This window comes from Prinia subflava, chromosome 4 (assembly GCF_021018805.1).
Source record: "Prinia subflava isolate CZ2003 ecotype Zambia chromosome 4, Cam_Psub_1.2, whole genome shotgun sequence".
Lineage (NCBI taxonomy): Eukaryota > Metazoa > Chordata > Aves > Passeriformes > Cisticolidae > Prinia > Prinia subflava.
In genome coordinates, this window is record NC_086250.1 from 12,222,150 (window position 1) to 12,247,669 (window position 25,520).

The 25,520-nt window shown below is 42.5% G+C and overlaps 1 protein-coding gene across 3 annotated transcripts in view; it reads left to right on the forward strand.

Moving 5' to 3' along the window:
* ITPR2 (inositol 1,4,5-trisphosphate receptor type 2) overlaps positions 1-25,520 on the forward strand; it is a 243,137-nt gene that overhangs the window by 181,867 nt on the left and 35,750 nt on the right. For all 3 annotated transcript variants that reach the window (XM_063395504.1, XM_063395502.1, XM_063395503.1), the window contains 5 exons: positions 14,866-14,973; positions 16,550-16,742; positions 19,778-19,903; positions 22,929-23,104; positions 24,398-24,562. In XM_063395504.1, the coding sequence (XP_063251574.1) occupies positions 14,866-14,973; positions 16,550-16,742; positions 19,778-19,903; positions 22,929-23,104; positions 24,398-24,562 (768 nt within the window). The remainder of the gene's footprint in view (positions 1-14,865; positions 14,974-16,549; positions 16,743-19,777; positions 19,904-22,928; positions 23,105-24,397; positions 24,563-25,520) is intronic.

The window sequence follows — 25,520 nt, forward strand, 5'->3', positions numbered from 1 at the left end:
TTACACAAGAAAGAAATTAGAAAAATCTAAAGAAATCCCCTGGCTTTTCAGATGACTGCTTGAGCTGGCTGCCTGTTTGTCATAACAAAGTACTTCAGAAGTTTGTAAACTAAAACACAGTACTTCACTGGCAGTATTTCCATGAGGTTCATGACCCCTTTGATATACTATGAAGCAAGATAATGCAGTGATTACAACTAGAGGCTCCTGTAGTCTGCATGCACACACACACATGCAAATATACACATATATATGTATTTGTGCTTCTGTTAGCAGAAAATACTTTGGAGTGTTTATGTTTTTCAGCTCATGCAAACTGTCTAAATCAGGCATGGAGCCCAAGCTAATCCACTGTACCTTTCAGCACGGGCTTTATTCATGAGGGTCACAAGAATGTGAAATAACTTTACATAGCTTTTTGTCAGCTTGCAGCATGGCAAGAGTGCACTTTCATCTGCCTGCAGAGCTGTGGAGAGACGTCCTTGATCTGGAAGGCTGTGAGTGGCAGGGGCAGCAAACTGTAACAAAACTTTCAGATTCCCAATGCCTTTTAAACTCCTCTGCCTGGTTCCCAAGGCCGTGGCAGGAGTGTAGGGGTACTGACGCAGCGTGTCACCCCTTTGTGATGCACGTTCTGTGCTCTCAGGCTAGCAAAACGTTTTCTCAATTTTAAGTTTCTGCTTAAATACAGGAGAGGGAGCACAGGTCTTGGAACTCCACAATACCTTTGTCACTTCCAGGTAAATAGAAGGATATTTGTTTGGTTGTATTTTTTAAATGAGATTAAGCTAAAATATTATTTAAATCGCAACCAAGTAAACTACTTACATTTATACAATTATACCTGGTGCCACCAAGACTTAATGAAAAATATTTCCTCACCCCATAAGGTTAGAAGAATTATCACTGTCTGATGTCAGTGTAGTGAAAACAAATTTGAACCAGACTATCTTCTGATAGACTAACACAGTTGGAAGTGTCCTTCCATTTATAAGTTCTTAAAATAAACCGAGGAAAAAGGTAAATCTGCTGTGAACTGTAAGGTTCTCACTGCAGGTACTGCCAAGGACACATATCTTCCTCTCTGGTGCTAATTTTAAATGGGCTTAGCAAAATAAGTCATTCAGCCTTATATATTTGTTAGTATATTAATAACAGAATCAAGGGGTTTTTTATCAGACTTGGCAAGCATTATCAAACTAGTGTCTTATTGCCATGTTTACTTCATTGCTTAACAGTGTAGACAGATGAAGGGTATTTGCTAACTAGGCAATTAAAATGGCAATAATTGATGGCATAGATTTATAGTTTGGGAGTAGAGATACACTACCAGCTATTTTTTAAGTTACTATTTTTGACATTGGAAATAGGAGAGGTTTGATAATGAGACTTGGATATGATACATTTATTAAGGATAAAATAAATTCAGTTTTAAAAAAAGTTAGCTATCCAAATAGGAAAAATTCTAAGAAGCGCAAAGCCTTTTGTTTCTGTGGGTTTCTCTTTAGTCTTTCTCTAGCTTTCATCAGATCTGAGTACACCCAGGACTGGGACCACCTTTGTTTTCCACATCAGTACTGTGCCTACAGCTGCATGGTTCTGGGACTCCTACATGCTCCAGCAGAACAAAGAAATGACAATAATAGTTGTTTGAGAAATTTTTAAAGAATTAATCCTACTTTTTGCAAGATTTTGGAGCAGTTAAAAGCTCTCGTTGATTTTATTTGCCCCTTTTTAAGTAGGTGGTATTACCTGGTGTTACAGATAAAGGCACCAAGGCAGAGGCAGGCACAGACAGCAAGTCAGGAGCTGTCATGGGAAGCAAATCTGGCTTGTATGATCCCTGGTGCTTTGCTTTGACTGCCACGTTGGCTTCCCTCCTGTGCTCACTCAATCCCAGCTACTTTGCTAATGTGGAAAGTTGGCATTTATTGGGCAGTGCATAATCATTGAGCACATTAGTACTTCAAAAGTCTTTTAGAGACATGCTAACGTGTGTTTTTCAAATAAACTTTCCCGTGCTGCTGCTATTATGGGTTGCTGAGGCAAGAAAAGCTTTCATAAGGTAACGGATGCAAATGTGTTCATGTGTGTGAGGGAGGTATTGTAAGGCTTAAGGGGGGTTTTGTGGGTGGTTATTTTTGGTGTTGTAGTTTGGAGCAGTTCCTGGATTTCCTTCACTGTGCTGTATTTTAACTTTTAGACAGATTCACTTAGACCTTTGTCCTTCTTTTCCCTCGAGTATGTGTGTGCATGTATAAAATAAAAGACAATTATTAAAACTTACACTAAAAGGTAGAGGTAGATTCTTGTACTCATCCATTTGTCTTGACCTGAGTATAATTCAAGCCAGGTTAAGGGTTTCCATGGCAAGAGATCTTCCATGGTTTAATGTATGAGGAAGCAAGAAATAACACTGTAAATGTCAGGCTCCAAACCTGGAATAGGATCACTGCATGTGACCCCTCCAAAGCTTTCTGAACTGAGTGGGTTGTCCCAGGTTCACCATACACTGTTCTGCATGAAGTGTGATTGTGGTCAGACATAAATTCAGGGTGAAATTTGGCTTTTTGAAAAGAAATGTTGCTGAAGAAGGCAGAAATTCATTGCTCAGTAGTGTGCATTGACAAGCACCTTCTCTAAGACACAGCAGAGAAGCACCTGAAAGGCTTTTTAGGAGAGGGAACTGGTGGCACCAGTTACAGCCCAGCAGTCTGCTATGGGCATGAACTGGTTGGAACTTTAATACCATGGTTTTACCATGGAAATGAGATAAACAGAAGTCAAGTGGAAAAGTCTTGCAAGAGCACCTTCACCCTTGATAGTGGTTGCATTACCGGCCCGTAACATTTGCCTAAAAGAAATCTCCCTGTCCCTGAGAGCTGTGAGTTCCCGGAGCATTTTGCTCTGAAAAATAGGCTCATCCAATTGGGAAGCAACTTTGAGCTCAGGCAAGGATCCTCCAGATGAGCTAAGGTCTGAGGACCACACTGGTGCAGTAAATTTTTTAAGTTTGCTGAGTTCTTTCTGCTCATCCTCTGCCTCAGGTAGTTGCATGTCTGTCTTTACAAAACACTAGGTTGTGTCTAGGTTCTGATGACAAAGATTTTCAGTTGATTCTGTTTTGTGAATGAAATGTCTTCGTTCATTTGAGTTCTTACACATCTCTGACTGGTACAAAATAAATAAATGTTTTAGTGTATGAGATTAGGACTTCGGAAAAAAGACCACTGGTTATATTGAGTGCAAATGGAGATGGCTCACATTTTGTGTAGCAATGACCATTGTCAAATTGTGCAGCTGATGTGGAGAAGAAGCAGTTGGCAGGTGTTGTTGGAGATTGTCCTCCCAAGTACCAGATGACAGATGGAGAAAAACATTGTACACAATTAAATAAATTAAAAGGACTACCTTTTGAGGCCAGAAGATGATGGACTCTATCCTGTATAGACAGGATAGAACTGTCTTTCAGGAGGAATAGCTGTGAGTTTGTGTGATGAGGATGCTCTCTTTCTGCAGGGCAGGTAAAATTTTCAAGCTAAAGGATGTCATTTTTTGCAAGGCTATGCTGAGCTTTGCATTTTTTTGGTGTTTTTTGTTGTTTTTTTTTTTCTCTGTCCTTAACAGAGAAGCTCTTGCTGTTAGCAGTGCCAAAACAAAGGGCTAATGGGACCAGTCCCAGAAACCATGACTCTCAGGGGACTCATAAGCTTGGCTGCCAGACCTGCAAGTTTTCATGGAACTTTTATGCTCCACATGTTGTTTTGTAGTTATCATCCTGATGAGACAGGCTGTGGCATCAAAATGACACCGGCTAATTAAATGTCAGGAGAGTCCAAAGATGTTGCAAGGCTTTTACACTGAGATTGCCAAGATTGAAACAGAAGCCAGTGAGGCACATCACCCTCCTTGTGGCTCATTAGGATGGGATATAACTCCACGTTCAGTCAGCTGCAGGATGGAGAGACAGTATGGAGGCTGCCACGAGGGCTTGACACTAATGAGCACCTGAAAGGTTAAATAAATGTCTGTGGCTGATGTTAGGTCTCAGGTTATAACCTTGGCAACTTGTCCTTTGATGTGTTCTTTTTCTCCCCTTCTCCTCGGAAGCATTCACCCCAGAATCATCTTCTGGCTTTGATAGGGATCTACATGGGGACCTCTGTTTTCCATCTGGTGTTGTGTTGACTTAGGCTGCTAAGAGCTGCTAGGATTCAAGCTACAGCTTTTTACTGTAGGTTGGCCACAAAAGCTTAGCTTATTTTAATTTTTCTGGTTTTACTTCTCTAGAATAAGATGAAGTGTCTATTTTACATATGTGTGTGATTTATTATATGTGATGTTAATGAGGGATATATCCTGTTTGACTGTGGCAACTTTGCCTTTCACTAGTGCACAGGTGGCCTTAATATTTCTGCTTTGTGGGTTTCTTCTTCTATCTTTAACTTCTGTAATCCTTGTGTTTTGTGGTTTACAAGATTTTTTGTCATTGGAAAATATGTTGAATTGGTGTCGGGGCCCAAATGTTACACCAGAAGAAATATCCTTTCTTTGTCAAATGTCTGCATTGTGAAATCTTCACATTAGTCTGTGGTTTTACTCTGAAAATTGGCTGTGGGACAATGAAATACTGTTCAAGATATTCTCTGCTCTCAGACTCTGTTTACAGCCCTGTCCTAGGAATAACCACACTACATTTTTATTGCTGTCTGAAGCAGCATGGGATGGACAGAGGGACTTCAGTCGTGCTTTGGTTCTCTGACACCCGTGGGGCATTTACCTCTCTTCCCACTTGAAGAATGGGTCTTCATTTAGCCGTGTCCACAGCTGGTCTGTGTGGGAATGCCTCCACTCCAAGTGGGCAAGCAATACTGATTTATACCAGTAGAGAACTGGCCCTGTTGCCCTCAAACCATACTCTTACCCTGGAGCTGCCGGCTCATGTTTGTCATGCTTTGAGAGTGATGGTATAGGGGTCACAAGGAGGATGGCTTGACTTAAAACTTTCAGATTGAAATTGCTTGGAGAAGCACTATGTAGAATTAAGCACAATTTTCCTTGTAAATTGAGTAAAGTCAATCCAGAAGCTGTTGAGGGGCAATAAATGCAGGACCACACAATGCCATCTTTCCAAAGCCGCCCTTCAAACCACACTGCACATTCAGCCAGCCCTGAGTGCTGTGTGCACATTTCACTGGCTCAGAAATGTATGTAATGTAGCTATTTTGTTCAAATTGCTGCAAACTCCCCTTATTAAGGAAGTTGAATTACACAAAGTATGGAGTTCTTGCTCGTGAAACAGAGCTGGAGCTTTTCCATTAGGGGTAACCTTCAAATCAACCAAGGTGTACCTTTTTCTTCTACGTACAGCCCAACTAAAACATTTTACCCTATGCTGGGGTTTTGGTTTGAGGGAAAGTGAGGATAACCTTGGAAATACCATGGAACTGAAATCTGGTCTCACGAGTATCAGAACTGTTCTAATAGACCTCAGATATCTGCATTGTGAAATCCTGCACCCTAATTAAAATTGGAGGGGGCATCTTCTCTAACAAAGACATACCTTTTTATGTTCAGTAGTCATTGAAGTAATTACAGGTTAATAAAAATAAAGAGCATTAAACAGAATGTCAAAATATGTCTGTTCCTCACAGTTGCTCCGTTTTAACTCTCATCTCCTGTGATGTCACAATTTAATTAGGTATCTCAGTCACCATAGAGTTTTCCAGACAAGATCTGAGTTTGTAATCTACAAATCAGCAGAGCTCAGTTGCCATCCTCTGTATTTCATTCATTTAACACTGTGCAGAAAAGTGAAAATGAGGTTCACCTTGCACTTTCTCTGAGGCAGCTTTATGAGATACTGAATAAAAGTGTCCAGCTGTGAAATTCAGTTTTAACAGCTGATTATGCTTTTCTACACCAAAAGTGAGATGATCAGTTACCTATGATCACCCTCAGACCTGCACACAGATAAGCATCGAATCAGCCTGGGGCTAAAGAAGCCTTTTCTCTGCCTTTTTCTATGGGCAAGGATTTTCAGAGTTTACTTTACAAATGATGGTGTAGCCTTAAATGAACTTTATTTGGAAAATCTTTCCAGCTTTTTCTGTCTTTGAGTCTGCAGAACGCCATTTAAGTGCTAGTTAGTTGGGTAAAAGAGCATCATTTGTGAATATCTGATAAGGAGAGATAGGAAATTTTTACTCCCACCAAGAACTCTTATTTCATAGGTGCCAGGTGAAAGTGCTTTCCTGAGGACAATAGCCATAATACAGAGTTAGAAAGAACAACTCATCATTTTACATTCTCTTCTCTCTGGTTCTATGCTGCTACTTTTATTTTTTTAGGAATGTTTTGCTCTGCTGATTGGAGGGGGAAGCAGAGATTCAACAGCATGGATGAAAACGCTGGAAAATCTCACCATTGTAATTGTTTGAGGGGAGTCGTCTCTCAGTTCCTGTCCACCTCCACACTTGTACCCCCCCGTTTTGTACCCTACAATGTACATACATCAGGCCCAGCAGACAGCAGGAAATCCATGTCTGCTGTGAATTCAGCAGGTTTCAGCTTCAGCTGTTTCCTTGCTCCTTCAGTCTCGTATGTTTTTGACTTTGAATGAGCAAGTTATGCTCCTCTGTGTGTTGCGGAACTATGTGTTGAGAAGGTGAGATGTGAACAGGGCTGGCTATGAACAGGGTTTTTAATTTGACATCGACGTAACTTGAATCACAGGGTCTGAGCCATGGTTCCAGGCTGCAGCTGAGGAGTTAAGCCCCTTTAACGTGCCTCATTGAAGACAGTGAGATGGCTTATCCTGCCTTTGCAGGGGCTGTCTTCCAAGCCACACCTGCCTATGGCAGAGCTGGTGATGATGCCAGGTTGGGTTGGTGAACTGCATGCAACTGAAGGGGTCACAGTGTGCCAAAGAAACCATGGCACTGTCCTGAAAATGTAAGAGGGAGGACAAGTTTAGGTAGATCCTGAAGAGGAGGATGAGTCCGTTCTGGAAGGATCAACCCATGAGGAACTTTCTGCTCATGGTGCCAGAGACAGCGATGTTGAGTGCCAGTCAACGTCTCCTGGTCTTATGGCACACAGAAGGAAGTCTGGCCATATTTAAAAACTTGAAACTGTGGTTCCCCTCACCACAGTGCCCCCAAAGTAAGAGTCAACAGCAGTTCCTCCTTTTGTTTGTGCTAGCCTGCCTTTTCTAGAGAAGCCACGTAGTAGACAGAAGAAGATAGCTGGCAGAGAGTCCCATTCTGCAGAGAAGAGAAATATACAAAGTGAAGGGCTTGGGAGCAAAAGCATTTTAAGAGTTCCTGGAAAGGATGTGCCTTTCATAGCTCTCTTATCTCGGGCGAATTTATGTATTTTGGATGTGTATAAAGTGTGGCTTTTAGAGGTGAACAGTTCTCTCGCTGTGTGGATTTGGGATCCCTATACCTGCTGGTTTGGGCCTTTCCCAGACTGTGTCTATACCACATTGGTGCCAGTGTTTTTGCCTGCCTTTTATGGAGTAGCATGTGGCTGGGATCTTCTCCTTCTGCTCTGAAAAAGACTAATTGGGAAACTCTGCTCTTCTTTTCTTTCTTTTCCACTGAACTTTCTTGTCACCTCCCTATAATCTTGTCTGACACTTCCATCACCCGTTTTCCTTCCATCCTGTATTTTGCAAAATTTTGCTTATAGTGATCACGGGAGGAGTAATCATAACTGAATGCAGTTGTGTCCTCCTGTTGGAATATTCTGGACTGCATACTGCTGTCTACATCCTATGTCCACTGCTGTCCAGTATGGCCAGAGTCCATACTGGACAGCACAATCCACACCAAAATCCAAATGTATGCATTGGGCTGGTCTGACTCAAGCAGGCACAGCTGCCCGTGACAGTTTACACGTAGCCTGTGGAGATGTTTCACACCCATCCACCTCAAATTAATTTTGTTTGGTTGCAGCACATTTTGTCTGACCTGAACTTCCCCACACATGTGTACACTTCATGTTTTTGGAACTCAGCTTTGCCTGCAAAAGAAATTAGAAAGGAGGCAACTGGAAGTAAAGTTCATTGAAATATTAACAAGTCATTTTGTCGTCTGCTGGTTTTCATCAGGGTAAAAAAGAACAGCAAAACCACAACAAAAATAGCAATGAAATTACTATGGTGGGCTGCAAACATAATAGTGATAGAGTTCACTTAGCTGTGGTGGTTTCTTTTATGTGATAATATTGAGGTGTTTTATTTCTCCCCTGTGAGGTAGATCACTATTAGCCACAATTTGTAGTGTGCCCCATGTGGAGGCTGGGGAGGAGAGTTGGTGCCTCAGAGGTTACACGAGGCCGTGGAAGACCCAGCAACAGAATCCAAAGCGTCTGGACCACCCAGGGACCTGCTCACGTACCACAAGCCATCAGGGAAAGATTAACTCCAAACCCTTTTGGTTGCTCTGTACGGTATAATTGTCTAAATGAAATCAATGAATACTTGATTTGAGAGTCTCCCATTGCTCCATCCCTGCTGTTCCTAATGTTTGTTAACAGATTGCTTTGTGGCAGAGTGCAAAGGTGCCGCTCTATAAAACTGTAATGACTTCTGGAAAGGAAGTTGCCCTGTGTATTGCAGAAAGCACCATTCAGTCTTGATTGGAACATGGGGAGCTGAGAAGTTGTTATTGCTTTTAGTACAGCTACTTGGAATAAAAATTTCTGCTCAGTTATGGTTAAGATGACATCTCCTTTTTCCCTGCTTTTTTCTGTCCTTGTTTACCAATGGAGTTGGAATGTTCTGCTGTGCCCTGGGCAGGGAGCTGGCACATGGTAAGGTCCTGGCACACCAAGGAGAGGAGCTCCTTTTCTGTCTCCTATGCTCCTCTGTCTGTCACCCATCCTGTTTGCTGCTCCCTTGACTTTCCCTTGGCTGTTTTCTCTCAGTCCCTGGTTTTATTCTTGTCAGTCTCCAGCCAGCTTTTTTATCCTTTCTTGCTCTCTAAGCAGAAAATGAAGTGTTTGGTGAGCTGACTGGGTTATCCCTGGTGAGGGGGTTTGGTGGTGCCAGATCTGACACTGCCTGGCTCTGGGAGCCAAGGGACTGAAGAGGACAAAAGAGGAGGAGACTGAGGCTCTAAATGAGCCCCCGTTGCACAAGCCTGTTGGCACAGCAAGGTGAGACTCGTCTGAGCATTATTTTGCTGTAAGTTACATTTTGTCACAATTTCCCCTGGTGAAAGACCACTGGCCTTTGGGCTGCCAGCGCACACTGCAGGTGTGTGGTTACTGACAGGGTAGGGGAGAAGATAATTCACAGCAGATCTCTCAGATGTCACACCTCGGGCATCAGGCACAAACACTTGCCTCACTTTCCCCAAGGGCTGTCGCTCATTAACTTCCAGGCCTGTGGAGTGGCCTCCCTGCCCCGCCAGGCTCGAGGGGGCTCGCTGGCACCCCAGAGGGGGAGCAAGGCAAGGGCAGGGAGGGCTCTGTGCAGTGTGACAGCTTACAAGCTTGTCCACACCAGTTCCCTCCCCAAAACAAGCCCCAGTCTTCAGCACAGTCCCAGTGCTGCCTGACCCAGTGCCCTTTCCCTGCCAGGAGTGCCCTGAGTGCCAGGTATCTCCCCATCACATGCCAGCCTTGCTGCTGCCTTACAGCTGGGAGAAGAACTGAGAGAATTGGAACAAGGATAATAACTGTAATAATTATTTCAAGAATTTTGTTTCTATTTTTTTTAAATGTTCGTTATACTTCTTAATAGTAATACTGTAAATGTAAATTGTATCAAGACACAGGAGCTGTTTGTGCTATTTGTGTCTTTATTTCTGCTTCTCAGCCAGTTATCCAGTGCTTTTTGTACTATTCCATCAACCTTTCCTAGGAAATCGTTTAACATGTTTGACACTTAGCCTGTGAACTGACTCTTCCATGAAAACCCTGATTGCTTACAGGACACTAAACCTCACTCATTTAGATCCCTTTATACCATTCTAGTCATAAAAAATCATCTTAGTTCCCCCTCTCCACCCCTTCCCCCATGTTTGGCAGTTTTAAAATGCTGAGGAAGGAAATAAATCTCTCAGAATTTGGAGGTCTCCAACATAGTGTCTGTAGATTGTATTTCTTGTATTTCTTGTCCTTTGGGGGGCTTCAGGAAAGCCTGGTGTAATCAGCAGCAATTTTGACAACCATCTCAGCTGTGTACTGGGTAAGACCTCATGCCCTTGATGAGAACTTGAGAGGCTCCTGCAGTTTACAAGTTACAACCAGGGACTGACACATCCTTATTAAAATACGGAGGGGCTCTGTGTTTTACAGAAATATTGAAAAGTGGAGAAAAACTTTCTCTTTGCAAGCAATTTTTTCCACATGCACACATATATTCACACACTGGTATTTTGGCAAACCAATCTACTATACCACGTCAGTGAGTTAATGACAGGCTGGTGAAATGAATGTTCACAGCTTTAAATCAGTCTTTTCCTTAGGAGCATTTAAATAACTTCATTTTTGTTCAAGGTAATCTTGACTATAAAGCTACAGGCCTGCAGGAAACCCATATATTAATTGCAAAAGCTGGTTCTTCTGTGGTTTTCCACACTGCTGATCATATATGGCATCCCAGATGAGTAGCAGATCTGATTTTATAGTCATGTTGTGCCAGGAGTTTAGACTGAGTATTACTTGTAATTCTGTCATTTATCTCTACTGTTTCTTTATTAATGTCTTCAGCGTTCTTGGCCTGTCCTCAATCTTTCACATTTTGTACTGATGCTTTATTACAGTGTTTTCCAAATTTTTTTTAAGTAAAAATCTTTCACGATGAACAGCAGTCCTTCCTTGGGAGCTGACTGAAAGCCAAATGATCTTTATTCATATAGCTATTGCCTTGCACATCCCCTCTTTGGAAATCACTGTTCCATTATGTGCTATTGTTTCCTTGTCCCTACACGCCTTGATGAGCAGTAAAATACAGTGTTGACATTTAAAATATTGTCACTGGCATGGCTGATATTTGAGTGAGTGAGTGAGGGAGTTTTCTCCACAATGGTGATTTTTCTGGGGCTCTTTGCAAATTCAGGCTCTAGTGATGGTTATTTTTTTGTATCAGTTACACTTGCAGTGTATTTCTGAGGTGCATTTTTGAGCTTTGCTTTACAAACACGAACGGAACTGTTCTTCTCATTGTAGTTCCTCTCAGCCATGTCCATCCTGTGTTTTGTCCTCCAGCTGCCCCAAAAGATTTGTGCAGTACACTGGATATAACACTTCACTGCATCAAAGCAGTTAAATATGAAAAAAAAAACCCACTCAGAGCTTGCACGGCCTTTACCCGCCACGCACAAACTGTCACCTAGGGTGTATTATAAACTTGGATAAGCTTCCTGTATTCTAGGTTCACAGTTTGTCACTGCATTGTTATTTTCATTGCTGTGTCTTTGATCTCACAAAAAGCCCTGCCCTGGTCAAGGCATCTGTTGACACAGTCCCCCTGGCCCACGTGGGCCTTTGAGCTCGTTATGGGGCGAAAGAAGGATCATGACAGCAGGGCTTCAGAAAACACCATGGCTGCCAAATAACAGCATTCCTAAAGCTGTTCTGTGTCACACTGTGGGCCTCTGCTTTGGATCTGAGCCCTCTCAGATTGCTGTCCACTTTTGTTCATCAGTGTGGCTGTGGCAATACAGAAATATTAGCAGTAGTTATTGTTGTGTCGACGTGGAGGAACCCATCCTATGAAGGAACTGCAATATGAGCAGAAATACGAGCCCTTTGCCCTGAGCTTACTGTCTGAATGTCTAGAGTACACAGAAGGTAAGTGGGTATTGAGAGATCTGGAAGCTGAGAGAAATGAAGTTATGAGTGAAGAAGATTCAGCTTCACCAGCTGAAGACTGCTGGTGCTTTTAGGTAGGTTCCCCATCTGAAATGTGCTGCAGCTCCTCCAGCTTGGTCAGCAATCCCTTGTTGTTTCTGATGTGTCTTTTCTGGCAGCTGAGGCTGGCACAGAAGATCCAGGCTTGTTCTTCAGGTCACTTTGTCCAGTGGCTGTGCTGGAAAGCCCCAGCTGTGCAGTGCTGGGCTCTGTTCACACATCAGCACGGGACAGTCACAGCCTAAAGCACAGCCTCAGAAAGCAGAGTGCAGATCACCAAATACTCACTGTTTTAAAGAGTGTGGCTGCTGTTCATGTGAAACCTGGTAGCAAAATATGCTCAATCTCCAATCCCCAGCAGGCTCTGAACACCCTGTTCTAGCCAGTCCCATTGGAGCATGAGAGGCTGACATGGTTTTCCCTTCTACTCCATGTGATAAGGGAATTTCTGTTACTGATACTTACCAAGAGAGGCTTCTACAGTAAAAGTCATGGACAGTTCAAAGCATATCAGGAAGCAATACCTGGACTTTTCATATGGTTAACAAATGGCATTTCCAATTCTGTATACAAGTTCAAGTACGAATATAGAAAGTTTTTTGTGGTACTAATGGAAATTTCTGAATCTATAGCAGGTCCCTTACTCGAAACTGGCAATAGTCTTAATAAGAAGAACTATCCATATGTCCTTGACTTGTCATTTGTTAGAAAACTCAAAATCTTAATGGTTCACATTGGAAAAATAAAGGTCAAGATACAGGCAAAGTTCCTCTGTATTACAGAAGATAATAAAAGGGGAATATATTTGCTCCTTCAAATATATGCTAATTCATCACTCCAAGCACGGTGTGATTGCATTCTGTCTAGTCAGTGCTCTTCTTCGTATCTTAAAGAAGAGATATAGCCAAAGTAAAGGGCACTTGGAGATAGATAGGGAAAATAATTGAGTCACAGAGAGTCTTCTGTTTGAGGAGGGATGGGAAGGATGGGGATTGTTTTAATTTGAAGAAGAGACAAATAAAAGAGAACGTGACTGTAGTGTACAGAATGATGAATGATATAGAGAAGGTGAACTGGGGCACTCTTGCTTGCCCTTTTGTAAGTATAGAAGCAGAGGGACATCCAATAAAGCAGAAAGGCAAAAGTAATAACACTGTTGGAAAGGCATTTTTAAACAGTAACTATCTTGTTTCCAATGGCTCTTCTTCTTTCTCCACGATTCTAGATCATGGCTTGAGGGGCATGCAAAGACCTCTAGGAGATGAATTCAAGTTGTCTTGCTAAGCAGTTGTGGTCATGCTGCAAAACTGCTGGTTGAATCAATTTATTTGGCTTGTGTGAAGGGGAAGAACTTGTCAAATAGTCTTAAAGAACCTTTTTAGTCTCAAAAATAGGTGTGAGTTTAGGTAAAGACGTTAATGTGTGTAATGATACTATCCATGCATAAGCTAGATACAGCTAAAAAAAGTAACTATTCAGGACAGAAATCTACTACTGATAGAAGGAATATTCCTCTGCAGTTAACCCCCATGTCATTTCTTTGCTGGTCTCCCTGAATATCTGCTTGTGACACTTTTATAGAATGCTGATGTTGGGCCACGTTGGCTCAGGCTCTGCTGTCAGGACCAAGCAGACTTCCATCCCCAAGGAAGTTGTTGGAAACACATTTATTCTTCCTGAATATCCCTTTCTGATATTCTCTTACTTTTGGATGTTCCATTTTTTATTTATCTTTATTTAATAAGTTTGTATTGAGATCCAGAAGAAAATTTATTTTGATCAGTAGATTCTAGGGAACTTCAATAAATGGACTAAATTGTATATGTACCTCTCCCCTGCGTTATTGTCAAAAAAAGGGAGATAATGAGACATGCAAATTCCAGATGAGTGAGATCACGTTCTGGTTAGATTATTACACTATCTGTTTGGACCCATTGTCACTTTTAGCCTTAATCCCTGTCAGCCTTTTTGTAGCTGTGCAATTATTTTATAATTCCTCGCCAGGCTGTGCTATTTTGTGTAGCACAATCCTGGCCCACCTGTGGTGACCATCACTTCAAAGCCCCAGTTCCTGTGGTCATTTTGAGTGCATGCCTGCCTCATTTCTAATGGTCTGTTGTGGTAATGTCAGAAGCTGTGATGATTCAGCCCTGGATCACATCTGCAAGGTGGCTTTTCCTTTCCTGCTGCAGTTTTTCCCATCTTAAAACAGGTGAAATGCCTCAGCTGTTCTGGATGGAAACCACTTGCTATGATGTAGGGAAAACTGAATTTTTAGTAATTTCCTTATGCCTTATAATTAGGTCTTTGTTTTTCACTTACCTACAGGACATTGTGAATGCATTTGCCAACATTTTTCTAAATAAACTTTTGTACAGCAGAGGAGCATTTAAAATATCTACTACTCAACACAGAACAGATGTATTTTATCAATCATGTGAAGTGTATAACCTGTAAAAGCTTATAGGAGATACATATTTGTGTTTATGTGTGAATGTATTGATTTGCTGTGTATATAAACTGTACACTTAAGGATGTATTTGCCTGGCACTACATTCCAGCTCCCTCAGAAATAGTTACAGCCCTGGAATACCAACCTACAATACCTAGTTTAGCCATTTGAAGTCACTGAGAAAAATTAATTGTAAATGTAATTTAGTACTCAGAGGTATGCAAATTTTATGTCTAAACTCAAATGAAAAGAAGCATTCAGTCTAATTTTTTGGCATTTGTCAAAATCCCTCCAAAAACCATCCAGCCTGCAGGCTAAGCTGCCTTTCATAAATCTCAACTGAAAACTTTCTGCTGACTTCTTAAGACTAAATAGTTTTTATTGTTCTCGAGTAATTACATTTTTGTTGTTATCTGTGGAAAGAGCCCCACTGGGTTGAGCATGTAAGTATATGGGAATGGGGGAAGGAGGGTTTGTGTTAGTTGAGATGATGAAGCTGAAAACATAGCAGCAGGACATAAATCAGATTTTTCTTCTTTTTCTAGTTGGCTTGTCACAATAAAACACTGCAACAGATGCTGAAGCCAGGGTCAGATCCAGATGAAGGAGATGAAGCCTTGAGGTTTTATGCCAAACATACGGCACAGATAGAGGTAAAGGAGTGCTCTCCAGAAGATGGACTATGAGACAAGTCTGCATCTTGCATGTGGTGTATCTCCTCTTTTTAACCTTCCAAATGGTGTGGATTATTTACAAGGAGAAGGTTGAATAATATGCTTTTGGCTGTGGGAGGTAAAGGAATACACCTGTAAGAAGTGGCTCCAAAGCATTGCTTCACAGTAGCTTTCCTGTGTGTTACCAAACAGGTTTTGTCAGGGAAGTAATGCCTGTGGATAGGAGCTGTGTCATGAAGTCAAGAATCATCTTGTATGGTACATCACTTGAATAAATAATCATGAGTTTCAAAGCCACTGATGCTGGCTGATCAAATTAAAACTCTGGCTGGAGTACAAAGAGGTTTTGAAGTGGTGTAGACATTCAATATGGCTTTTGTTTAAAATACTAGGGCTTGGCCTGGTTCAGCAGTTCTGTTCTCTGTTTTAAACTTTACACCTGCCATGGATTGGACTTAGACAGAGGTCCACAGAGTTATCCCACCACAGGACAAGTGGAAGCTCCACAGCCTTAGTTGTTCAGAGTGCAGCTCCGTGCTCCTCTTAATGCATTTTAATACTTTGGGTGCTGCTGAGATCTCTCTTAGCAATTATCAGCCAGTTTATCTGGGTTTATCTTGTAAATTTAGGCATTAAACAAGCACTGTGGTCAACTTTTATGTGGCCAATAGCTTCTTCTGGAACAGTGAAACTCAACCCAGCATTGCTGCTATACAGAAGAGATAATTGCTTGTCTTTGAAAGCAGTCCTAGACCTGTTTGGTGTTTCAGATATTATCTCCCCTGTATTAACGTATCTCATTTGTTTGATTTGAAATTCAAATAGTGGTGCTTTTTTATTTTCACCAGTGGCTGTATGGAGTCATGGTTGTAGGAGTCAAAAAGGGGTTTCTACCCATTTCTGTATTTTTAGTAATGCAGAGTCAACGATCAGAATGGGGAAGCAATTTTGATGGCAGTGTGGTGAGATGAAATAAAATCTAGCTTGCTCACCAGTAACTTGGTAGGTGCTGAAATGCAAACAATTCAAAACCTTGGGTTTTGTCAAGTAAAAAGAAAAACACTGACAAGATATGGGTGCTGCCTGAGTAGCAAGGTGCTGTTTCTGCATGTTCACCTTTACAACTTATCCTATCATAGAAATAGATTCAAGATGAGAAAAGCATTTTGTAATCAGAGCAGAAAGCCCCTGAACTTCTCCACTTTTTACTGGGAGAGATTTGTTTCAATTTGCTGACAAATTGGAGCATTCTGAATTACAGCATTTTTTATATTTGGGTAAGTCTGAACCTAGGTTTTTCTTGAGACTTCTATTTGCCACCTTATTCAGGCAGGCTTTTGAAAACAAAAACAGCTTTACTCTGTTTTGGGATTGATTAGTTCAACTTTATTGTAATGTTCAAATAATTAATACATTATTTTATTTGTATTTTAAATAATACAAACAAGACAAATTATTTTATTTGTAAATAAAAGGGGAGCTGTGAACAAGAAAAGATATGACAAAATGATTGGATAGTCAGTGACTCTGACAAAAATGTGCATTTTGTTTGTAGATTGTTCGCCACGATAGAACAATGGAAAAGATTGTCTTTCCTGTCCCCAATATTTGTGAATTCCTCACTCGGGAATCCAAAAGTCGGGTGTTCAATACGACAGAGAGAGATGAACAAGGGAGCAAAGTCAATGACTTTTTCCAGCAGACTGAGGATCTGTACAACGAGATGAAATGGCAAAAGAAAATTAGGAGTAAGTACTGTAATTTTTAAAAAATAGCTTCATTATGCTAAAGCCTTGCTTTAAACCTTCAAATACTTTCATTTTAATGATACCCTTTTCTCTGTTCACCCTGACACTACAACAGGCAAAACTGTTCTGGGCTTGAGAGTGTAGGTCACCTGAGATACTTGCATGCTACCATAAAAGAAGTGTAATATGGAGCAGTTTTTAATGTGCTCAAGATGATGTTTTGGACTCCAAAAGTTAAATGGAGGGATGGAAGAACTGGGTGTAGTTTTACTAGTCTTGATAGCATTGCACCTAATTAAGCCAAGGCCCCTAATATTTAACAAAAACATGTGTAGTGCATATTTGAGGTTTGCAGATTCCTGAAAGGCCATTAAAAGACTCATAAATGTCAGTCACTTAAAAACATCTCTCACCAGAACCTCATCTGCTTTAAATCTGCCCAGCTCCCATGGAGTCAGTCCCCTCTGCCAGTCCACATCAGCCTGGCATGACTGGGCTGCAGGGTGTCCAACTGGCCCATACTGGTGCATGTCCCATGGTCCTGGGAAGGCAAAGTCTGGCCTTGAGCTGCTTGGTCAAGATCATGGGGGACACCAAGAGGAGGGGCAGGGGACCCCCACCAAGTACCCTGAGTGTCTTCAGCTCCCTGGTGGGCAGAACAGCTGCTGGCCCTTGGCAGGAATGGGGCTATTGCCAATGTCCCTGGAGCAGGGGGCTCCTTCCAGCTCAGCCACTGTCAACTCTGCCCTTGGCTTTTGGAGCAGAAAGTTGTACTTCATATATCATAAAATCGCAGAATGGTTTGGGTTGGGTTGGGAGGGACCTTAAAGATCACACAGTTCCACCTCCCCTGCCATGGACAGGGACACCTTCCACTATCCCAGGTTGCCCAGAGCCCCATCCAGCCTGGCCTTGGACACTGCCAGGGATGGGGCAGCCACAGCTGCTCTGGGCACCCTGTGCCAGGGTCTCACCACTCTCACAGGAAACAATTTCTTTCTCATATCCAATCTAAATCTACCCTTAGTTTGAAGCCATTGCCCCTTGCCCTGTCATTCCAGGCCCTTGCCAAGAGTCTCTCTCCATCTTTCCTGAAGGCTCCCTTCAGGCACTGGCAGGCTGCAATTAGGTCACTCCAAAGGCTTCTCTTCTCCAGGATGAATATAAATAAAAATGCCTAAAAGTGATCACTTCATTCACTGCTAAAATGCAGATGCTCTTGGAGCGTCACACATCATCTGCTCACAGCAATTGATCAGGAAGGAAGGAAGGAATAGGGTCTAGAGCAGCAGGATAGTCAGAGCAATGTGGGAGCAATTCTGAGTGCAATGGAAACATGGGTGTTTTTTATGGATGCAGTTTTGCAATTCTGCAAAATTGCATTCATGCAATTTTTTATATGTCAATTCCCAGGCTGTAATTTTCAGCAGCAGCAAGTCTTCAGCATGAACCCCATCAACCCAAGTCTGCTTCTCTTGGTGGCACCCTAAAAACTTAGTAGTGACAAACTGACAGTAATAGAAGTTGAAAAAGACGATTCCAGAATCTGCAGTCTATTTGGGAATAAAAGTAATTGTATTGTAGAAAAATTACTTCTGTAAAAAAAATCATATGTGGGGGTTTTGTGTTAGAAACACAAATAAAAGAGCCAACCCAACAATTAGATAGACCAGATCTGCCTAATGCTATAAACAAAAAGAATTTCTTTATTTTTATTCAGAACAGAAATTTCTCAATTCCTTTCATCAGTGGAATAGCCCACAAGTCTCCACATTGGGTTTTTTTTTAATTATTTGAAAAGATAATACAGGTTGAAGCTGGGTTCATTCTTTAGCCAAGGGTCTGTTAGCACGAAGTCTGTGCTGCTTAAATTGACAGATGTCATTTTTGCAATGGCTCCAAATTGAATCTCAGCAGTCAGCAGCACAAGGTTATCACAGTGAAATCTGAATATTTACCTAATTGCTATTAAAGACTATTTAGACTAAAGTCTGAGACAATCATATGCAGTTGAAGGAGTCTGCTGTTGGTAAAAACTTAGCTGGGTGCTCTGTGTAGTTGCAGGAAGTTTTCAGTACTTTAAAATCTCGTTAATAGGGATGCATCATGTTTGAAACCTCTCTGACCAGAGATGTTTTCACAGTATTGCACATAGGATCTTGTTTCAAATGTTCATTTAAATGTATTTTAGTGCATTGATACATATGAAGTGCTTGCCTGAGTCTTAGCACCCTCTGATCTTGTTCCTGGCCTTCTTGCTGAACCATGTATGTGACTCTGGACACAAATTCAACCCTGTTTTGCACTGTTTCTCTTTTTAGTCTTTTCTAGCTAGGCTAAGGTTCTTTGGGATAGGGACTATTTCTGTGTGTTTGTACAGTGCTTCACATATGGAGATCATGGCTTGTTTGAGTCCTTTTAAGCACAAGTACAAGCTGTTTGTCAGCAGGTGACCATGGGCTTCTGAGCATCACACAGGAAACAGTCAGCTTTTGTAGAAACAAAACCCAGGCAGACCAAATTTTGCCTGCTTCCCAAGCAGAACAAAATGTTTTTAGTTTGACAGAGGTGGGGAAAATACTGCAGTTCTGAAACCATCCTTATTCCATTGTTCTTTGCCTATGTCATCAGTGTACTTGGTCCAAATAGGTCATCTGGGTGATACATTCTGGCTGTTCTGGTCAACTGGCATTCAGAGTGCTAAAATCTATTTGTTTCCTTGATTTTATGTCCCCATGCACAGAAGCTGCAGATTCAGATGCAGCTAAAAAGACTCCCTTGCAAAATATCCAGGCCTAAAATCTTAACAGAGGCAAAAATCCAGTATATAATAAACTGTATTATGATCTTTGGATTAAAAGCTCTACTTGAACCTTTGTTTTATGGCAAACCTATGTTTAATATTTGTCTTTTAGTTAATTTTAAAGATCTGCATATTTTCTACATTAATCTGTATTTAATTCCCTTGGAGCTATTGGTGATTGAGTTTCTGCTTGCTTTCAGCTTATTGATTGCTGCTTTTCTCCCCTTTCTAGATAATCCAGCCCTGTTTTGGTTCTCCAGACACATCTCTCTGTGGGGGAGCATTTCCTTCAACCTTGCTGTATTCATCAATTTAGCAGTTGCTCTGTTCTACCCTTTTGGAGATGATGGAGATGAAGGCAAGTAGAGTTTACCCTTATTTTTTGTTTTAATTTTACATTCTTTGATTTCTAAGGTAACAAATAAAGCTGCATTTTCAGGTGCAGTCATATCTAGAAGCCATTTAGTGTCTCCTAAGTAGGTACCAGATGTTGTCTGAAATGTAGTGGTTGATCTGTGTGTCACGTGGCCTACACAATGCAGAGCAGAATGAACACAGCATAAACTGGAGATTATCTAGATGATCTCAGCTAATTTTTTTATATTGCCATATTGCAGTGTCCTACTGCACACATTTAGCTGCAGCTTCTGAACTGAAGGAGGATTCCTGGCAGCAGAGGGACAGAGATTCCTTAAGCCTGACCAAATTGAATGACTTGCAGTCTTGAAAACATATGGAAGAGAATTATTTGAAAACTAGCTTGTTGGCTTTTGACTATGTTGTTTATTGGGATAAAAGGGCATAACTGTAGCAGAGGATAAATGTAAAAATACTCTCAGAACTTATTATTCTGTCTCTGCTTCATCCCATGTCACAGGAAATATTTAATGAAATTTTTTTATTTGCTATAAATGCAGCAGACTAGCAGGAGGCCTCTTTGAAGCCCAAACAAGCTTAATTAGGATAAAGGAGACTAAATAGTTCAGAATACTGGTAATAGGAGCAGAGCCATTCACCTCTGCACCTTTGATTCGTGGCCAGTCAGTAATGTGACTGAAAGTCACCTCTGTGTGGTGGCATGTGAACTGGGCTGGTGGAAGCAGTCCAGCTTCTGGTAGACACATGTGCTTTTCACAAACACCACAAGTGGCACTGGCAAACATTCCTGCTGGCTGGTGGAACAGAAAGGCAGCAGATTGAAATATATTGGCATGGGGGCCATGCTGCCCTCGCAGCCCACGGGGTGCTCTCTGCAGCTCACAGCTCAGGCAGCTCCACAGCCTCCTGGAGGGAGGCAGAGCTTGCAGGGCTGTGCCTGGAGAAGGGAAGCATCTTGTCCACGGTGCTTTGTAAACTGGGGAGTCACTCAGAGCATGTTAGAGCTCATGGAGGATGAGAGGAGAAATGAAGGGTTAAAAATAAACCTTTTAAGCTCCTAAATTTTAGCTAATCTATACTCGTGGAAATCCTCTAGTCTGCAATCAGTAGGTATTAATACTTATTCTGAACTGCAGATTTGTATGGCATTAGTTTAAGTGGCCCCAGTAATCCAGTGACAGCGCATTTCAGGATTCCATCTCGTGGGGCTTGCAAAGCCAAAGCGACTCCTGAGCAATAGGGAATAGGTGTGGCCAAATTGGATTAGCAGATCATGAGGCAGCCTCCTTCCTCCCAGCCTCCCTCTCCACCAAAGCCTGATCCAACAGCTGGAGATTGTCTCCCATTTTTCCCCTTCACCCTGTGTAAATCCACCTCTGTTCATCTGCCTGAGGTGCCTTGGCTGATCTAATGATCCCAAAATTCTGCCATTCAGTAGGTACTTGCAGTTCTTATGTAATATGACATAAGCAAAACAGCTCCAGCTGAAGGCTGTTCCTGAAGGGAGCTGGAAAGAAAGAAAGGAGACAAGAGCACATGGTGACAGGACAAGGGAGAATGGCTTCAAGCTGACACAGAGTAGGTTTAGTTTAAATATTAGGAAAAACCTCTTCCCTGTGAGGGTGCTGAGGCCCTGGCACAGGGTGCCCAGAGAAGTTATGGCTGCCCCATCCCTGGCAGTGTCCAAGGTCAGGCTGGATGGGGCTCTGAGCAGCCTGGGCTAGTGGAAGGTGTCCCTGCCCATGGCAGGGAGAATGGAAATTGATGATCTTTAAGGTCCCTCCCAACCCAAACCACGATTTTGAGAAGACTCCTTGCCTCCAGAGTGCCTCTCTGCACGTGGTGCTGCTGTGGGTCCTGCAACGTGAAATTGCTGGACCTGTAGTAGGGAAGAAGGAAAACTGGTTTGTGAAAGAACCACAGAGAATTTTGGCCTTACCTTTCAGATGGGCTTGAAAGTAATTTTTAAGGATCCATTAAAAGTTTCCAATCATGTTGGCAATGAAACTCTGACACAGCTGACCTTGAACCTCCCACCAGGGATAGAAACACTCCTGAACTTTGGAAAAGTTCGGATGCCATCTGAATGTTGAGGCTAGGGCCTCATCTCATTGTTTTCTAATCCCAGTGATGCCGCTCAGCTGTGTATCTGTTGCCAAAGAGATAGCATGATTCCTATTGTGAGTCTAGCTAAATTTTCTATTCCCTTCTCCCCCGTCACTGACCTCTCAGTTCATCCCGTAACAATAGAAGTCAGTGTACAAGTGTGACAGCGCCCCGAGATCTGAATGTGCTTTTTATATCACAGCACATGGTGTGTTTCCAGGGCTTTAAGCAGAGGGGTGAGGGGAAACAGGGGCATCGCTCGAAACTCGTGGAGCGCCTGCAGCCAGCATCCTGCGGAGCAGCAGGGACTGGCTGTGCGGGCGGTGCCCGCCCGGGACCGCTCCGGGCACTGCAGGTGCTGCCCGGCCCTGCCCGGCGCTGCCCGGAGCCGCTCCCGCTGTGCCGGGGCCCCGCTGCCGTGCACGGGCGGAGGCTCCCGCGGAACACCCGCGGCCCTGCGGGAGGGAGCCGCTTTCTCGCGGCTGGAAACGTGGCACTGCAGCGCGCTGCCGCTTGCTGTGCTGCCCCCAGGACCGGCTATTTCTGTAGCTGAGCAATCACGGAATCAGACCGGAGGGGCCCTAATGATCCCTGCAGAAGGGAGCTGATTAGTGGCTTGCTTCAGGAGAAGGGTAAACTGTTCCATCTCTGAGCACTCCCTGGATTTTAATGGAAATTTCATTAGCTGCTTGTATTATTACCTGTGCAAAAAGCAACAATACTCTGAGAATAATAGCTCCTGCTGCAATTAGGGCAAGCCGTGGTCAGCAGTTGTGATGCATGAATCACGCTTTTGTTAGCTCTGCTGGCAAAGGAATTGATCTTTTGGATTCGTTTCTTGGTGAAAAATGGAGTCTCCAAAGATGCCTTTCTCACATCTCCCTTTCTCCTCTGTACAGGCACGCTCTCGCCGTTGTTTTCCGTGCTCCTCTGGATAGCAGTGGCCTTTTGCACAGCAATGCTGTTCTTCATCTCTAAGCCTGTTGGCATCCGACCCTTTTTGGTGTCTGTTATTCTCAGGTCTATATATACTATAGGGCTCGGTCCTACCTTGATACTCCTTGGTGCTGCTAATGTAAGTACTTCAAAAGCAACCAGAATTTCCCTTTCAGCAGAAGGAAAGATATTAAGGGTCTCCTATTAAAAAACTCCTTTGATTAGAGCTGTGTAAAAACTTCTTTTTCTGGTTCATTGGTTAAGCCAAAAAAATAAATCATTTCAAGTCATCCTGAAACAGCAGTGTCAGCGAAGTGGGAAGCTAAGAAAAAAGCTGGTTTAGTTTTGTGCATATGCAAATATTTTAAAAACAAAAACAATATGAAATTTAAAGAAATATTGCTGCATAAGGGCAATCAAATCAGCAGTTTCTCATGTTAAAAGAATAATTTTCTCTACCAGTGCTCTCAGCACTATTGACACAAATTTGTGAAATGTTTCTGAGATCTTAAATATATTCTCAGGAAGAAAAGAGTTTTCAAAATTAAAAATTCTCTCAGCCCTTTGCCAGATCCCTTAACTTAGACATGAATAAGTTTGCATGCTTACTGAGCTTGGTAAGATACACAGTCGTTCTCACAAGTCATCTATTTAAATTTCTGCCTGACTGCTACAGCTCTAATTCACCCCAGCACGAAGTATTGGGCTGTTTGCCACCAGTTCTGTATGTGAGAGTTTCACACACTGAAAAACACCCAGACATATAGTCAAAGGTAAAGGCAAGTAAGCAGCACTTGCCCACATCAAATTTGTGAACAAAGGAGTCGTGTTGAGTCCTCATTCTTTGTCCTGGACTGCCAGAGAGATGAGGTGAGACCCTTTCCTGTTCACCTCTGCACTGCTGCTCGTGTGCAGGCAAAGCTCAGGAGCCATGGAGAATCTGCTGCTGTTGTTTAAATGCTATACTTCAAAAATGCCCTCAGTTCTGAGGGCTTTTCTAGGGATTTTAAATTGAAGAACACAATCTGAAGGAAATAGATCTCACACACCCCCACACACACTTTCTGTTGTGTTACTATTGTTCTCTTGGTAGTAGCATGCCTAGCTACTCTACATAGTCTCGAGTCTAAACTCAAAATTCACTCCCCAGCTGGATTTTAACGCCTCGTGACATTAACCCTGTCCACCTATTCACTAATGTTATAGGAATAAATCACAAAGTAATGAGTGCAGTGTTGGAGAGGAGATCTACTTCCACTCACCCTCACGGGCTCATTCCCAGTGTGCTCTCAGAGCTGGATTTCTTTCACCTCACTCCAGCTATCTAAAGGTTGTTCATTTGGTCAAACCAACCTATCTAGACAGCAACCCCAACAATAAATATCAGGATTTTTCTGATGGCATAAACCTAGCCTTTGTTCCCCCTGAACAGCTCTGTAACAAAATCGTGTTCCTGGTGAGCTTTGTTGGGAACCGTGGGACTTTCACCCGTGGCTACAGAGCGGTCATCATGGACATGGCGTTTCTCTACCACGTGGCCTATGTCCTGGTCTGCATGCTGGGCCTCTGCGTGCACGAGTTCTTCTACAGCTTCCTGGTAAGTACGTGCTGCTGTGGAGGGGAAAACTTTGCAAAAATAGAAAATACCGTTACCCGTGCAGCTGTCTTCAATTTCTTCCTGACAATCAAGCCAAATCTTGTGTATTTTTAGCATGCCGTTGTGTTGCTGCCCCTTAGGAGCTGCTGTTTTTATTAGAACCTGTTTGTGTTATTTTATCTGTTTTAGAGCTGAAAGTTTGCTCCTTTCTTCTCAGACAATCATCACCCAGCCCACTCCTTCCCAGCTTTCTCCATACTCTGTGTCCACGGTTCCTGTAGCTTCTGTCAGTCCTGACATTCCGGGGGCAGTTGTCCAGGGCTGTGTGCATCATACCTGTTCCAAAGGATCCCATTCCTCATCCCCAATACACGCTTAACAAATTACTTGGGAAATGGGGATGGCACGCCTCTGGTGCAGCAGGAAGATTCATCGCTTGAAATGTATCCCACTTCATTTTCTTTTGTTGCCATTACCCAGATGGAATGCCTTTTAATAACGTGGTACAGGTGCAGTGAAAATGAATCACACAAAATTATGCTAAACTCCACTAACTGTTCCCTTCATGCTGAGTAGCACTAAGAGGTGTTTCACTGCTCTTCTTTGCTAATCCTTTTGCTCTATAGTGGAACATGTGAAACTTGTAGGGAGACTGACTAAATTGTGGTCATTTACATGGGTTCACTTTCCTGTTGTGTTTTTTCTCAGCTTCCTGAATAGTGGTGAACTCCCAGCACTTCAAAGATGTGTTAAGCACACTAAAATTTTCAGGGGTTCAGTACTAACTCAGGTAGAGCTCCTGTTGAAGTCAGGCTTTCCAAATTTGACATTAAAGTCTACTTCAAAGTTTGGGCAGATTTCAAAGGAGCCAAGATTGTGGCTGTAGCTGCAGGACCCTCTTCAAATGGATATAACTCTCCTCCTTAAAAATGCACAAATTATCTGCTGTTTCTTCAAT